The 15,998-nt window shown below is 43.4% G+C and overlaps 2 protein-coding genes across 2 annotated transcripts; both read right to left on the bottom strand.

The window, feature by feature from the left end:
* Positions 1–2,067: 2,067 nt before the first annotated feature.
* Positions 2,068–6,473, bottom strand: mylz3 (myosin, light polypeptide 3, skeletal muscle). Its single transcript, XM_020634185.2, has 6 exons — positions 6,343–6,473; positions 5,832–5,859; positions 3,766–3,909; positions 2,895–3,065; positions 2,694–2,771; positions 2,068–2,608 (listed from the first exon to the last, which is right to left on the bottom strand). The coding sequence occupies exons 1-6, from the start codon at positions 6,343–6,345 to the stop codon at positions 2,580–2,582; spliced, it is 453 nt and encodes a 150-aa protein (XP_020489841.1). The 5' UTR covers positions 6,346–6,473; the 3' UTR covers positions 2,068–2,579.
* Positions 6,474–8,899: 2,426 nt separating this feature from the next.
* lancl1 (LanC antibiotic synthetase component C-like 1 (bacterial)) lies at positions 8,900–14,910 on the bottom strand. Its single transcript, XM_020634247.2, has 10 exons — positions 14,791–14,910; positions 14,337–14,458; positions 14,123–14,240; positions 12,113–12,323; positions 11,882–12,029; positions 11,513–11,659; positions 11,203–11,385; positions 10,729–10,905; positions 10,150–10,222; positions 8,900–9,585 (listed from the first exon to the last, which is right to left on the bottom strand). Exons 2-10 carry the CDS (start codon positions 14,421–14,423, stop codon positions 9,509–9,511), a joined length of 1,221 nt encoding a protein of 406 aa, XP_020489903.1. The 5' UTR covers positions 14,424–14,458; positions 14,791–14,910; the 3' UTR covers positions 8,900–9,508.
* Between the last annotated feature and the right edge of the window lie 1,088 nt (positions 14,911–15,998).

Below are 15,998 nucleotides of genomic sequence, written 5' to 3'. Positions count from 1 at the left end.
TCAAACCATAACCAACATTACACAAAGCGGGGAGTGTCTGCTAGTTTATTCAGGCATTCTCTGACATTTATATTTTATGGTCAATAAAATTAAAAAAAAAAAAGCATTTAAAAATATTTATTGAACACAGGCTACTATGGGCAATAGATAATGCCAAAACAAGAAACTTGCAGAGTCTCTGTCTGTCATCCAAATGATGAGTTTTGGATGTCTGGGGTCGCCAGAGTTTAGTGAAGTCAAAGAGACTTCACAGGTAAACCAAAGTGGTCTAAATTAACTTCAGTTGGGACTTTGAGCGACTGATGTCTCGTTAATTCAGACAAACAAGTTTTATTTTTTCATGAAAACGTAATCCATATTCCTAAAACAATTATCTCATGAATAAAAAAAAACAACAACAACAACAGATTATCATGGTTGTCTTTATTATCCCAGTGAGAGGGCAATTTGTTTTGTACCAAACATACATCCATACAACCAAAAACCATCCTAAAAAGACAATGGAAAATAAAAACAAAAGAGAAAGAAACAGGATGAAAAAAAAAGCGACACATGTGGTCATTTTGAAAAGGCGATGGCAGCAGGGTCTCTTTGTCATGCAAGGTCAGATCTGCAATTCTTTCACACATTATAAAAACACCCTGCAGTCTGTTACGATTCATTATGATGAGGGACCCATTCAGAGTAAAAAAAAAAAAAAAAAGGTTCAATCATTTTAAATTAATGTGTTGATCATTTCCCAGGTACCTCTATTGATGCACAGCCTCAACAGCTTGCTTATTTATAACATCAGGGAAGGTGACTGTCAGACTTTTCCTGAAATCAGCTGTTTGCTCACTGCATTACATAAGTTTGTAATTCACAATGTTCATGGCCAAACCTTGGCTCTTCTTGAGGGGAACCTGTGCTCTAATATAAAGATCTGGCCACTCCCTAGTTACACCACAAGGGGGCAGGCTCTTGATGTTGAAGCTTACATCTCCAAGGCTCCAGCAAGTCTTCTTGTGAAGGAGATAAAGCCTCCTGAAGTCACTACAGGAGACCACCGGACAGACTGGAGGATTCATAGCGTCACTTTGAATAGCGTGCCAGTTCACTTCCAGAGTACAGAAGAGATGCCCTTGAGCAAGGCACCTAACAGCTCTTTTGTGTGTCTAATCCTGCATTACTATGATTCCTCTTACATTTTTGATTTTAAGTGATTAAGTTAACAAATAACTCTAAAACATGCACAACCTTTTTTTTTTTAAATTATTTATGCATCAAGCAAAAATAAAAACTATGATCGTTCCCTTCTTTGCACTGCAAAAACAACACAAGGATGAATGATGAATCCGCAAACCAGGACACACCTTCAAAATAAAGTGCATTCACTTCCTTTTCTTTTTGGGTTCATCCTCAACACTACCTTTTAGATTTGAGTCTTAGAAGGCGTCTCCTTCTCCTCCACGATCTCTCGTGCTGGCTCCTGACCGGACCATCACGTGGCACGCAGGAGCCAATAAAGATGGGCAATTTCATGCGGTCGGCGGAAAGTTTTGGAACGTCCCTTTTGGGGCCTTTGACTCAGTAGCGGGCGCGATTTAAAAATGCAACCAAGTGCAATTCTTTCTCCAAAATATATCAAAGTTAAAGTAAAATGATTGATTGAAAAATGTCTATGTGATGTGTTACTTACCCCGTAAAGAGAGACCCATCATCTGTCACTCCTGAAACACTTGCCTTGTATGTATGTTTTTAATGATAGATATGCGCCTACTTTTCATCTACTTACATGAATAAAATGCCTCTATGTGTATTTTTACCGACCTGTATAGACAGTGAACACACAGAATGTGCACACACATGAAACCTGACTCCATTTAAAAGCTGCTTGGAGTCAAATCTCTTGTGCATGCGTGGCTGAGCTCGACTTTCTCGCCTGGCTTTGCCAAACTAGGGCGCTGACTTCTGCAGCCCCCTGGATCTACGCCCCTGTGTGTACCAACACTTTCTCTAATATATATCAATATTAAAAGAATATCTACAGCTGTGTGTGAACAATGAGAGGTCAAGAATCAACCCAGGTGGGATGTACGTTGGAAAAGTTTATTCTGACATGAACAGAGTGATAATAAATAAAACTTTTCAGGGAAGAGGGAGACGTTTGGCCGTCTATCCACGACTCTTCTCCAGCACCTTTGGCATTGCTGGGCCCAGTGATGGCGTGACTGAATGAGGTGGCGGTGGGAAGGTTAGGGATCTACCCTCACTTGATGAGCGGTCACCCCTTCTCCCCCGTTCCTCACCCCATGCGGGAAGTGGAGACGTGCCCCGGGGGGTGGGGGAAGTTGAGGCCAAGTGATAGGGGGCTGCATGAGAGCAATGGTAATGACGAATGTCCCGAGAGAGAGGAGGGGTTTGAGACGAAATGGAAAGGAAAACAAAATAAAACAACAAGATGGGGTTGCGTCAACATCCCTTGTACATAGTCCTTGTCTTTCCTTGGTTGGTCTTTGACAACAGTGTAGATGTTCTGAACACCGTCGGGCTGTCTGTAGGTGAGCTACAGTTTCTTCAGCACTCCCGCCGCTGGCCTCTTACACAGACAAGATGTGCTTGACGAAAGCTGGAAAAGAAGAAAACATTTGTCGAAATACGAGATTTATCAGTAAGAAGAATCGTGAAAGGCACGCTGGGAAATAAAGGCTCACCCTCATAGTGCACACTGCCGTTCTCGTCCTCCTGGCCGCTCATGAGGGACTCAATCTCGGCTTCGGTCATCTTCTCTCCTGTGGATTCACAAGTGTCCGTGTGAGGAGTCGATTTGGCCCACATTGCTCGCCCTACTCCGCGCGCTAAGCAAGCTATATTTGTGCGTGTCTATATTTGGGGGACGGTGACTTGAGACTCACCCAGGGTGGACAGCACGATACGCAGCTCAGCGCCCATGACTGTGCCGTTGCCCTCCTTGTCGAAGACGCGCAGACCCTCAACGTAGTCATCGTAGGTACCCTTGGGGGCTGAGTCGACCTCCTTGAGCATGGGCAGGAAAGCGTCGAAGTTGATCCTCTTGTTGGCCATGTCTGTGGGGGAAAAAAAAGGAACCGTTAATACACATTCTTTGGTCTTTAAGACTGATTTCTGAAAGTACACCTGGGGGTTTTTTGCTAATATAACCTAGCTTAGTCTGCCAGCAAAGATTAGCTTCAGAGTTGTCTCTTGAATTCTGCGACCCTCTTTTAGCATGTCTCTTTTATAACAGCCATGGATTTTTGAAGGGAGACAAGCGAGATTTTGTGAACACATAAACCCTGAGTCCTTGCTAAATTCACCTAGCTTGGATTAGCAACACACATTAGCTCGATGATTTGCTAACTTTCTGACTCTTTCTCTTACTACTGTGCCTGTGATCTTTTCTTTTGCTACTCTGTAACAGCACTTTATCTTTTGTCATTAAAGTCTTTCAGCTTTGAGGGTAGACTGTTTTCTGTCATTTCAGGGGTCATAGAAGACAGTTTTTCCCATTTTTACATGAAACTACACTCAGGGTTTTTGCGATGGAGTTATTCTGCTAGCAAGCATTAGCTTGAAAGTTCCCTGACTTCAGGACTCCTTTGTTCTTTTTGCATGCTACAGTAATCATTTTAGATTAGCATGATAGTTGTCTTAATTCGTGAATCATTCCTAGTTCTACTAGTTGTTTAAGCATCGATCTATCGCATAATAGTCGCGTAGCGTCATCTTTCTTTGTCTGTATCTTTTGTGTCTGCATTGGGGTCCTACCATCAGCGGATGGGTTTCCCAGAATCTTCACAACCTCCTTGTTGGTGGGGTTCTGGCCCAGAGCGCGCATGATGTCAGCCACCTGGTTGAAGGCCACCTGGTTGTCACCAACTCTGTCAAAGAGACCGAAAGACTCCTTGAAGTCTGGTTGGAAGGAGAGAGAGATCTTTTTGAGTTAACAGGTTCAGACAAATCAATCAAAGAACCAAAAAAACAACAACATCAGATCACATCTTCTCTTCATAAAGTGTTATTGGCTTTATAGCTTCTACAATCTCTATAAATCTAGAGGTCATGTTAATGAGGTTCTCAATAAAATGGCAAGAGATTTCCTAAAAGTATTGGACATGAAAAAGAATCCCTCATGTTGCCATCAGTTATATTTGGTATTGAGTTTGAATGGATGCTAGAAGTATTGTTTTATATTCTTTCTAAATAAGGGATCTTAGTCAGCTATGAGCTGCGGGATCAAAGTCTGCAGAAGCCACACACTGCTGTCATTGTTCCCGGATCACTGGGGGCGACAGCTGAACCCAAGCAGCAACAAAAAAAAAGGTACCGACTGGGCCTGACTGAGGGTCTGTGAATCCTACCAGGGAGCCCAGCTCAAAGTGACCTTTTTGATGGATTAATGCTCCTGTGCTGCTTCCGAACAGCAGGAGCAGCTGTAACCACCCAACCCCCCCCCACCCCATTCCTGCCTCTACTCACATTGGGGAGGAATTTCAGGGAGCAAGCTGATACACCCTGGACAGAGTAACCCCTGCCATATAGAGGCATGGCACCATGGCCCTGCTCGATTTAAACATAAGAATGCTGACCATGATGTAATCAAAACCCTTTCTTGCACTGTAGCATGTATTCAACACCTGTAACTCTAGAGGAATGTGCTGAAGCCGCACTTTCTCCATTTTTGGTTGAGATGATAGTCAGATTTTAAAAAAAAGCTTTTTTCAGCTTTTATCTGCCACTCGTAAAAAAAAAAACAGATTGGGAAAATTTTAACTCTATCTCTTTAAAATTGATGTATAACACAAGAACACAAGAAACTATTCAGGCGACTCTTATCTACCCATTGGAAAAGCCGCAACAAACGTCCTCCATCAAAAATATTAGACAAGTTTTTGGTTGTGAGATGTGGCTGGAACGGCTGAATGTAGCCATGTTTCAAATGTATAGTCCAATTAACAAAAATAAAAGAATTGGAAGAACTTTTAATGGTTTTATCTGCAACTCTAAATGGCCAGATTGGGAAATTTGTAACTATGATTAAAAAAAATAATTAACATATAACTGAAGAACGAATGACAATATCTAGAGAAACCTTATTACAAATGAGCTTTAAAATGGGACACCCATTGGAAATGCTTTAACAAACACTTTACACCAAAAGAAATAGGATAAGTCGGATAAAGGGGACTTTTTTTTATGGCTGCAAGACGAGGCTAGATCAGCTCAGAATTGATGTTTCAAATTGAAGAATACATGAATGAAAGACAATATCCGGACAAACCTTATCTGCACTTATTCCAAATGAGCTTTAAAATGGTACACCCATTAGAAAAGCTATAACACATACCTTCTACCAATTATGGGATATTTGAACGGAGGACACGTTGTTCAGAGACAATGAAAGGCTTGGCGATGGTACAAAAGGATTAAAATTTGGATTCCTCCATGAAGGGGACGTATCTTAAACCTTGACCTGGCAATTTACACCTCAGTTGTGCAAGGCTTGCAAGACAAGGCTAGGTCGGCTTAGAATAGACATTACTAAAATCCTTTGTGACAGCTGCACGAGGCCTCGGCATGGCATGTCCTTCAGGGGGCGGGGGGGGGATCTTAAGTTGGGAGCTATCTTCATCCCTACTTCCACCTTTTAGCAGTTCATTTGAACTGAAGGTTAAACTCTGCACTTGGTAGGATTGGCGAAAATTGCAGAAGAATTTCTTGCTTGAAAAAAGGGGGAATGGGAGGTGCAGATAAATGTCAAACTTTTGAGAGAATGAGATTTCTCACATGCCAAAGCTAAGAAATAGGAAAAATGTTGATGTTTCTTCACTTACCCTCAATCTGGTCCGGTGTGAACTCAGTCTGTCACATGGAAAATACACAAAGAAGACACACATAGTGACGCACAGAATGGTACATGAACACAAAAACACAAGAAACATGGAGAAATGGATGAAAACAGATTTATGAGCGCAGAAGACAAATTGTGTAAAAAACAAAGAAAAACAAACAAAATGTTCTGGAACTTTTGAGCTGTTCATGTCTCTAAGCTGCAATGAATACATATTAATAAATGGGAAACTATAAACATTGTTTCGTTTGAATGGAAGGCTACACAGACGGCAAAGTGAATAGAAAAGCTGATATTATTTCAAGGCAGCACTCCTGGGCCAAAAGTCTTTCTCAGCATGATTTCAGTGATGCTAATAAAGATTGGGGCCATTTTTTAAGAGATATATCCAAACTCATGCCACAAACATCGTCCCTTGAGGCCAAAAAAAAAGTAACTCCATCGGTAACCGCCCCCAACCCAAAAGGTCCGAAAAAGCACAACTTTGTACACACCATTTTGGAGAGCTGGAGTTGGAGGAAAGAAAGAAGAAGAGAAGCTGGACTCCTGAGACAGAGTGGTCCTGAGCCATGGTTGGAGACCCCCTCTTATGCATCCCGGGCATGTGATGTCACATATGCTAATGAGGCGGATCAGATGACACGTTGGAACATCTTTAACTTTCTTAGGGCAAACGGAAAGGAGAGCTGCGAGCCCACGGAGCTGTGGGAGTAGGCCTTTAGAAGGGGTCGGGGCTAAATTTAGACAAAGAAATAACTGTGTCAAGACTTTGCGTGATATGTCTCAAGCTTTGACACCTCTGTTTCTTTTTTTTCCCAACCAATCTCCACAAAAGAAAACTGCTTTCACTGACTTGATATTGGAGGTTTCACTGTTGGAACGAAGTACAGACTTGAACTGTGAGTGAAAATGCAAAAAACTCGGCTACCTAGTGGCCCTCTTCAGAGTGGCTCCATGCCCAGAGAGATCATTTTCAAGTGGATATTTTTAAACACTGCTCCTCCACTTATGGTTAAATAACAGCAGAGCAAAAAAAAAAAACAGCCTGAAAGGTGGTTCCATGATTCAGGCAGGTGCTAGAAAAGTCCAGTTTGCTTAACGGCTGGATTTAAAGAGGTGTTACTTCAACTTCCTTTGAGCAGTTTAATGCTTCAAATGAACGAATTTAAAGACGATTAAACTGTGGTTACATTTTGAGTAAAATGTTATCCTAAGGTGACATGCTGCAGACTTCAATGGAGGTTAAATGAGCAGAGCGGTATCACTAACCTTTCCAGCTCCATCAGAGCTCTCCATGGTGCTGATAACAGTATGAAAAGTCATGGATTATTAATGCAGCGGTTGCATTACACTTCAAGGTGATGGTCGCTTTAAAGCAAATTCACAAGAGGACATTTGTGATTGGTTTCTTCTTGAAAATCGGAAAGCCGAGTGGTGGCCTAGTGGTGAGTGTGCACGCCCCTTGTACTGAGGTCATAGACCTCCAAGCAGGCGGCACAGGTTCGACTCTGACCTGTGGCTCCTTTCCCGCACTCCCCAAATAAATCTTTTTTTTTTTTTTTTTGTAAGTGTTGGTGTTTATTGCTGCTTTGACGAAACAACCAAAAGTCAAGGTCCCCTCAATATATTCAAAGGTGATTGTAAAACTAAGAACTTGCTTTGCTGTTTTCCAAAATGGAAATGTGATTTATCTTTTGTTCTGTGTCTGCATTTAGTGCACTTTTTTTTCTACCCACCTTTTTTGTCAGCCTGCTATTGTGGGACTTCTTTTCGTTAAAGCTGGTAAGGTAACAGAATTTAAATTAATGCAAAAAAAAAAAAAAGGAAATCTTTTTTTTTTGCTATCCCTTCCCCTGAATGTTAAAGAGTTTGAGATGCAGTCTGCATTCTAAATATCTCTGCAGCTCCAAAAGGAGGCCCCTGCACGTCCAGTAAGTTCATGTCTGGATGCATACATTAACACACACAAAACAGCACGACTGGCTCTGTGCTCAGTCTCTGCATGTCATGCCCTGACCGTCCTTTTTGCCCTGTCGTCTTTTTCACTGTCTTTAGTGGACCAAGCGTCAGCAAGCGTGTCAGAAATGTAAGTATTTAAGTCGTTCAAATAACTTTTCAGCACCTTTAAAGTACTTGTTGTGAACATGTGTTTCCTTTCCGGTAACATTAGTGAAACATGATAGAAAAGCCACAGCTGAGAGGAACGATGAGATGCAGATTGACAAACAGAGGCTGTGTACACGTCGGGATTAGATAATTCACTTATAGCGTGAATAGCTCGGCGTAACTCGTCGTCGGCTTTGTAACTCATAGCTGTTGCGTCTGAGCAAAGGAGCGAGAGCTGGAGGACATTTGTAAGACCGGAGACCACACCCCACATCTCTATTTAAAACCCCATTCCTGCCCCGCGGAGTTGGGTTTCTCCTACGCTGGGAGGAGGGGGTGGGAGGGTGGAGAAAATGAACGCCCCTGCTCCTCAAAGATCTGCTACAGTAACAGTAACACCCCCGCCCCCCCCCCCATCTCTATCTGGCTTGAGCCCAACAAGACCTCAGCTGGCGTCAGGTCATAAAGAAGCATGGCCAGTGGGCTTAAAAAAAGAGCGTTGGCATTGTGTCGCCGCTGCTCTTCAGGGGGGTGATGTGAGCCTTATTTGGAATCGAGAAGTGAGCGCTTGAGCCAAGCGGCCCGTGGAGGGTTGGATGGAGGATTCTAGTCATCATCTAGTTGATGGTGTAATATCTGTCAAATGGAGGCATCAGAATAAACATTTCTTGATGAGAAACGTGTACTTTGGATGCATTTTTCTGTTATAATCTTCATATTAATGCTTAAATCGGATCAGAGTACACACATTTTTTTTTTTTTTTTTTTTAACATGTTTTCACCCTGATTTGCATAAAATGTGACACTGACGAAGTTCTACGTTCTACAAATGTGCCTAATCTGCCCAGTGGAAGTCAGAGGTCCACTCACAAATTACCAAATCTCTGCCTCCCCCTTGTGGCTAGTTTGTGTCGCTGCATAATGATGCAAAAAAACAAGAGCAGCAGCTGTAAAAAGACTCACGATTTATTGCTCAGACAGTGCAAAGGACAGGCCACAGTTTACACTCAGGGGTTAATCCTTTAACACATGACAGAGCTTGTAAGGAATTATATTTAGTGCATTAGTTTCGAGCTTTGCTGTTGACTTTTTTTTCTTTTCTCTAAATAAGAAAACAGAATAGAAATCTCAAAGCATTCATGTCCTGCTGTAACAAATCAAACCCACACAAGATACACTTTTTTAATACTCAGTCAAAATCACAATTTAGGTTCCCCACAGCTGCAAATTTTGAAATTAATGGAATCATAATTATTTTTTCGCTTAAACCTGCAAAATAAAAGTCAAACAAACTAAGCAGAAGCCAGAGTTTATAAAGCAATAGTGAAATTTACACACAAAAGCTAGAGCGGCTCTCACCCTTGAAATACGTGTGAGATAGTAAGTGTGTTTAGTCGACGTGTGATTGAAGGAATTCATCGTGTGAAGTGGCAGAACAGATAGCAGGGAAAAACATGGCACAATGCCCGAAGCTATGATTGTTGCTTATTCTTCCTGTTGTCGTCTTGTTATATGTTTGCTGTGTGCGTTCAAGGGCTACCTGTGGCTAAGCTTCTACACCTCAAAGCAAGGGAAGCGTGCTTTCATCGGCTGCAGAAGGTCGGCCAGGAAGTAGATGGTGCCCGCCATGCCTGTAAGCAGAGAGTGTGCAGCTACGTTAGTGGACAAAAGAAACAGTGGCAACACGATACAGCTAGCTCATCCTGGAGAAATACATGTGAACTACACTCCTGAGTACATTTCTGACCTGCGCTCAGACTACAACCCGACCGGGCCCCTCGGCTCATCAGGTGGAGGGGTCTTTCAGCCGTGCCCAGAATTAGATCAAAGACCGGAGAGGGGGTCTTTAATTACTGTGGTCCCGCTCTCTGGAACAAACTACCTGACCTGATGTCCATATCTGTATTTAAATGTGCTTTATCAATAAAATTGCTAATGCTACACGTAGCATTCATATAGAGGCAAATATTGTCATTACAGCGCCTTGTCTCGCCTCAGGAGACCCCCCCCCCCCCCATAGTCTCCACGGCATGTTTAAAGCAGCAGAATAGTTTGCGCAGCACTCAAACACTTTAATACTCATGGATAACATGTTTGCAGCTCTCTCTGTATTGGTCAGAGGATTAAGAATGACTACAATGAGAGATTGTGAAATGTCTTTTAGAGGGAAGAGAGTACTTGTCATGACATTTTACCTTCAAAAAGAGAGTAGGGGGTGTCTGGGGTTCTGCATCCATGTCTGCCGTAGTTCATGCACCAGTCAGCAAACTGCAGGGACAAAGAAAGAGAAACAGAGTCTGGCTGTGTCATAACAACGTTCCGCTTTGATCAAAACACTCAACCTGATTTAAGCCGCCTCAGGAGGACAGCGAGCAAATGTCAACAACGGCTCAAAATTTGTGCCCGGGCTCGGTGAAATCCGAGCATCTGTCGAGGCCTCACATTAGAAGCACAAAGCTCGGAGCAGACATCCGAGGAGTCTGTTTCCATGTTTTCCTCTATGAATAGACTCGTTTTAATGAAGGGACATGTGGGACCGGGGCCACCTGGACTGAATCCAAACAGAGCTCCCCCACTGGAGACACCTGAGGCCGCCTTTGACTGGCCAGCAGGCAGGAAAACAAGAGCTCTGACTGGCTGTAGTTTGAGTGCTGTGACTTTAAATGAAACATTGAAGTCAGAGAAGATGCTTTGTTGGCCTCAAAATCAAAATCTTATCAATAAACATCTGCAGGTTTTTAACAATTCAGCATTCATTCTGAAGTCTGTCTCACCACGCAGGCTCTGTAGAGGTGTTTGGGGTCCTGCGTGTGCCGGTAGAGGGCCAGGAAGGTGTAAGCGTTTCCCGCCGCTCCGTGACACAAACCGTAACCCTTCTTCAGCAAGCCATAGTGCCAAACCACTTCTCCACACTGGAGGGCGTCGGACAGGTACTGAGCAACTCCGAACACCTGAGACAAGCGGGAGAAAGACGAGGATTTGTGGAACTTTGATTTAAAAAAGGTGTAGAAACGCGGGAGAAGTTCATTACAGCACAATCTACATGCAGAAGACTAAATGTTAGACTTCACTGAATCATGACATATTTGACCTTTCAGCAGCACATGATACAGGTAAGAACATAACCTGTTCGACCACTAGATGGCTCTTTGACACCATAGATGAACCCTAATCTACAGGTGTTGAATAAGGACATACATGTCGCTGATCTTAGTTGAATTTCGGTGTGATAAAAACTTCCTGTTTACCCGGTGCGCCTGCAGCAGCATGTAGATCACGCCCGGGGAGCCGTGGCACCAGTGCACCAGCAGGTCCCGGTCATCCCCGATGCAGGGGGGGTAGTTCCCAGTGGGGGACTTGAGACGGCAGACGTGGTCGACGCTGGGCTTGACCAGCCTCTGCACCCAGTCCTCCGCCTGGACGAAACCAGGCTGTGAAGAGGGAGGGATCATAAAGAGTGATGTAAGACGTTTTTATGTACTCTAGTCATGAGACTCTTTCTGTATCTGCATCTGAAGACTTTTCAGCTTCGTTCTGACCCAGAGGCTGTTTACTTACCTGCATGAGATAGTAATATATTCCAGCCAGTCCGTGTGCGGCGCCGACGTACTGCTCCTGGTACCACTCGTACATCAGCGGGCTCTCGTTCTGGACCCTGAACTTCCTGCTCAGGTTCTCACCGGACGCCAGCACGGCCTCGCTGATCTGAGGATTAAAAAAAAAACCACATCTGGCCTCACAAACACAACCAATCTGTAACGCTGAAAGGAATCGATACAGAGAAATTAGTGCGATAAGCTGAAGAGCGGGCAATCATGACTATAAGGAGAGGTGATCAAAGAGTTTCCTGCACGCTTATGCATTTCATCATTTATCCAATTTCCTCGACCGTTATGTACCCTTTAGGATCTTCAGTTTCTGACCCACCTGCTGGATGTACTGCAGCGGGATCCTGTCCTGTCCCAGCTGCTGGTTGACAAAGACGAGGGAGTAAAGGTAACCCATCCTCCCGTAGAGCAGCTCGTCGGGAAGCCCGCCCGCTCCTTTCACTACGGTCTGGTGAAACTGCAGCAGTCTGGGAGAGCAGAGAGACGATGCAGGAGAGAGTATACAACAACAAAGTCCAGTAACTGAGAGATTGAAAGACCCCAAACTGACCTGTTGATGCACTCTTCACACTCGTGCGGCCTCTGCAGGCGATAGTAGACCACAGCAGCCACAGCCAGAGGCCCCGTGTCCCCGCACAAGAAGGTGATGTCATGACGCCGGGTCAAACACTTCAGACTGTGGTTGACGTATTCTAGAGCTTTCACGAGAAAGGAGGGCTCCCCAAACACGTTGTGGAGGTGCAGGTAGAGCAGAGCGATGCCTGTGGAAGGACAGAAATATTTATATCACAGACAACTGGCCGCAAACTACGTCTTACCTCACTAAACACAGGCGCACATTTTAGAACCTGCAGAGTTTAAGGAGGCGCGCACAAACGCATATCCACTGAATGGGACATCCTACAATTGTTTTTCATGAAACAATGCCAAAATGATGGTGTTCAAGCATCTTAAATTAGATTTATTTTCTGAATTTGTTGGTGACTTGAAATACACATTCAGATTAAAGGCCAAATGTCAAAAAGGGGGGGTAAATATCGCAGCATGGAAGAGCAGTCTGAATCAGGCTAATGTCTGTGCCTCTTATTAATTTATAAACAGGGACAGTGCTCATGAGCGAACATGCAAGTATGTCAGATTGTAGCCAGAGGCTCATTTCACTCTCTCGTCCCTCTGCAGGTCAGTGGATCACACATTACACATTTACATCAAGCCACGACGACAAGCGCAAACCAAACAACAAGTAACGACCACACAACATCCACTCCATGTTAGCGGACAGAGACACGTGTATACCGTAAAACTTCAATAATAGCCCCGGCTTTTATTGACTTCAAGTCTATGAAATGAGCCTGCCTTCATTTGGGACAGGAGTCATTTCAAGACGGGCCTCTAATTATTTTCTAACAAAGCATGTGCACATTAAAGAGGGGAAAGACTTTGAAATAACCAGATAGAATATTTAACTGTGCATGAAGTTAGGATATCGATTAAACGTATTAAGTTCAAAATCACTTCCTTCCTTTCTTTCTTCTTTTTTTTTTTTTTTTTTTGGAAGACTGTGGGCCCTAACTTGGGACGGGCTTTTATTTGTGTTACGGTACAAGCATAAAAAGTGGCCGTGCATGTTGTTCGAAAACAAAACCAGGATGAAGTGACCTTCAGAGTTCAAGTGTTTAACTGCAGTATTAAATGATCAGGAGGTATTGATTTAAATTGCACATTTGCCCTGTTGCCTGTAACTTTACAGGGCTGATGTGATGTGTATGCACAGGGTTTGACACATAGCCGTGTGTGTGAGTGTGTGTGTGTGTGTGTACGCAGTATTGCGCTGGGGTTCGACACATGGATGTTTGTATGTGGGCATAAATAAAAAGAGATTTTCAGACATGGTCACAGATCTGGTTTGTTCTGAGCCACAGCTTCGGACGACTCTTGAAAGTTGCCGGATCATCCCCTAACTGAGCGAGGTAATCGGTTCCATAACGTGCTCCCTTTGAACTACTAAACTTTTTTTTTTTAACCCAACTGCGGAGCGTCTGAGGGGGGCGCCGTCACAGTCACCTCTGACAGCGGCTCTAGTCCACTGACTCTGTTTCTGTTTGATGCAATCATTTAGTGGACGTGCGGCCGGCCCAATCAGGACTCCGGCGGTTTTACACTTAAATCTGAGTCGTACTACGACGCGCTCCCTCTCACCCTGATCCACCTCTCTCCCAGTCAATGTATTACCTTACATCAACGCCCGTTTGCTTTGATTTAAGGCATCATTTGATTTAACATCACTATTTTTGATTTCACAGACGGGTTGTTGTGATTTACGTGGATTTGACTTTGAACTGACTTTGTGATTCGACAAAAGGAATCAACATATATCGTGTGTGCGCCAACAAATATGGAGAGATGATTCTGCTTCCATATCGCCCAGAAATAATAACATCACATAAAAGAGGGGAAGGGGGGGAGGGGGGGGGGAAGTGTCACATTTATATATGAGAGAGGTTGCCATAAGACACATAAGGGGGTCACTCATATCACATGTGCAGGGGGGTGTCATCACCTGCCCAGCCGGTGTAACTGGTGCAGTCTCTCGGGTCAGCAGACTTCAGCCCATTTTCCATGAAAGCCAGCAGCTCGCTGACCTTACTGCTCAGCCGCTGAGCAAACTCTGCAGTAAGCTGAAGGTGCAGAAAAACACACACACACACAGAAAAATCAACATTATGAAGGTTACACGACTCACACGACACCTTGGCTCATTCTTTGTGCCTTACCTTCCCCTGACTGTCGAACAGAGCCTGTGTGGACGCCGGGTTCCCATCATAGTCCTGATATGGGTTCTTCAAGGCTCTTGTGTCCATTTTTCACAGCGTTTGATGGCTGCGCTGCGATAGATCTGGGTCAGAGAGAAAATTACCTTCACAGAAAATGAGGCATTAAACGGCACGGGAGACGGACGAGGCAGTAGGAAATGAAAACGGACGGCCGCGGATCGCCCTCTCGCAGCGTTAAAGACATAAAAGATGCTTTGCAGGGTCTACACACCCCCTCACTCAAACGACAGCTTAGCTAGCTGCACAGCCATGCTAGCTTAGCTGAAGCGCTAAAGCTAACGACTGTTCGAGAGCACTTAGTGTCGTAAAAACCGTATTTTAAACAATTAAAATAGGCATTAAATGTATTTAGTCAATAGTGGAGATGCACATATGCGTTTAAACATTGACGTACCTCAGAAAGAGCAGCACTGTTGTTATTCAATCTTCTTCGTCGTTATATTTGCAACGGGGATGGTAGTGTTAGTCAGCGCTCTACTGCCACCTGCTGCTTCGGGAGGCTTACTACAGCTCACGACTTTTTTTTTTTTTTTTCAGAAAAACAGGGTTTCCCAAATTTTGCTATGCAAAGGCCTCATGTACAATACACCTCTGGCAGGGACCCCATTGTTGCAAAAAAAAAAAAATCCCTGTACACTACGATCACGAATATAAAACAATAGACATAAAACTTCTTAACACATTTCTTGAAATCAATCTTGTTATTCAATGTCTTTTTTGTAAACTATTTTTTTTTAATAGGATCTGTCTTAACAATAATCAACAGTAGGCCTAATAGTAACAATAAAAATTGTTTTAATTCATTACACTCTTTGTGTCTTTTGGTGTGTGTTTGAGGTTTGACATAGAAAAAGCAACACATAGACTTTGATATGCCGTGATTATTAACATCTAAAAATACATTTATTATAATATTGATAATGACACATTTGTCCCTTAAATGTTTTATAGAGATGTGCATCTGTTTAGCTATTATTATATGAGGTTTGGGCAAAAGTGCGGACGGAAAACACTTACAGCTCTGTGGATTTTACAAGCGTAACACAAGACAGGACAACCATGAAAAGAAGAAGAGCAATAATCCCAAGAGGGGAAATTCAATTTTACACTCTGTTGTTGAACATGCTACACACACACATATGCTGAAATGCACAAACAGGATCCTATGGACATGCACTGAGGGGCCCACAATGAGTGCTCCTCAGCTGATGGGGGATCAGTGCCTTGCTCAGGGGCACATCAGCAGGGCTCAGGATGTGACCTGGCACCTCTCCAGCTACCAGACCAACTTCCAGGCTCGGTCCATGCCAGGACTTGACCTTTCCCAACCCAAGGCCCTACAGACTGAGCTATTGCCGCCCAAAAAAAAAAAAACCCATCAAGTAATGCATAAAAATATAATAAATGAAAAGACTAAAGGTTAAGTTATATACTGCAGAGAAACCCACACAAATATATTTGTTTTACAGCAGATGAAACAAGTGCATAAAGTTGTAGGTCCAAAATAACTTGGCTTCTCAGTGGAAGATAATCAAATAAATAACATATAAATATATATATATATAGATTTAGAGGCTCAGTGTACATATAGATGCAGATTGT

This window comes from Labrus bergylta, chromosome 24 (genome assembly GCF_963930695.1).
Source record: "Labrus bergylta chromosome 24, fLabBer1.1, whole genome shotgun sequence".
In the NCBI taxonomy this organism is placed as follows: Eukaryota; Metazoa; Chordata; class Actinopteri; order Labriformes; family Labridae; genus Labrus; species Labrus bergylta.
The sequence above is the reverse complement of the archived record's forward strand: the minus strand, read 5'-3'. Positions and strand labels throughout refer to the sequence as shown.

What these genes read in the sequence shown, in the direction of transcription:
- mylz3 (XM_020634185.2), bottom strand. An exon ending in GGGAAACCCATCCGCTGATG is followed by an intron (nt 3,066 to 3,765) that starts GTAGGACCCCAA and finishes TTTCCCCCACAG; the next exon opens with ACATGGCCAACAAGAGGATC. An exon ending in TATCGTGCTGTCCACCCTGG is followed by an intron (nt 2,772 to 2,894) that starts GTGAGTCTCAAG and finishes GTGAATCCACAG; the next exon opens with GAGAGAAGATGACCGAAGCC.
- lancl1 (XM_020634247.2), bottom strand. Translation starts at nt 14,423, where the DNA reads ATGGACACAAGAGCCTTGAAGAACCCATATCAGGACTATGATGGGAAC. An exon ending in CGCTGCAGTACATCCAGCAG is followed by an intron (nt 11,660 to 11,881) that starts GTGGGTCAGAAA and finishes TTTAATCCTCAG; the next exon opens with ATCAGCGAGGCCGTGCTGGC. An exon ending in ACCTCTACAGAGCCTGCGTG is followed by an intron (nt 10,223 to 10,728) that starts GTGAGACAGACT and finishes TTGTCCCTGCAG; the next exon opens with TTTGCTGACTGGTGCATGAA.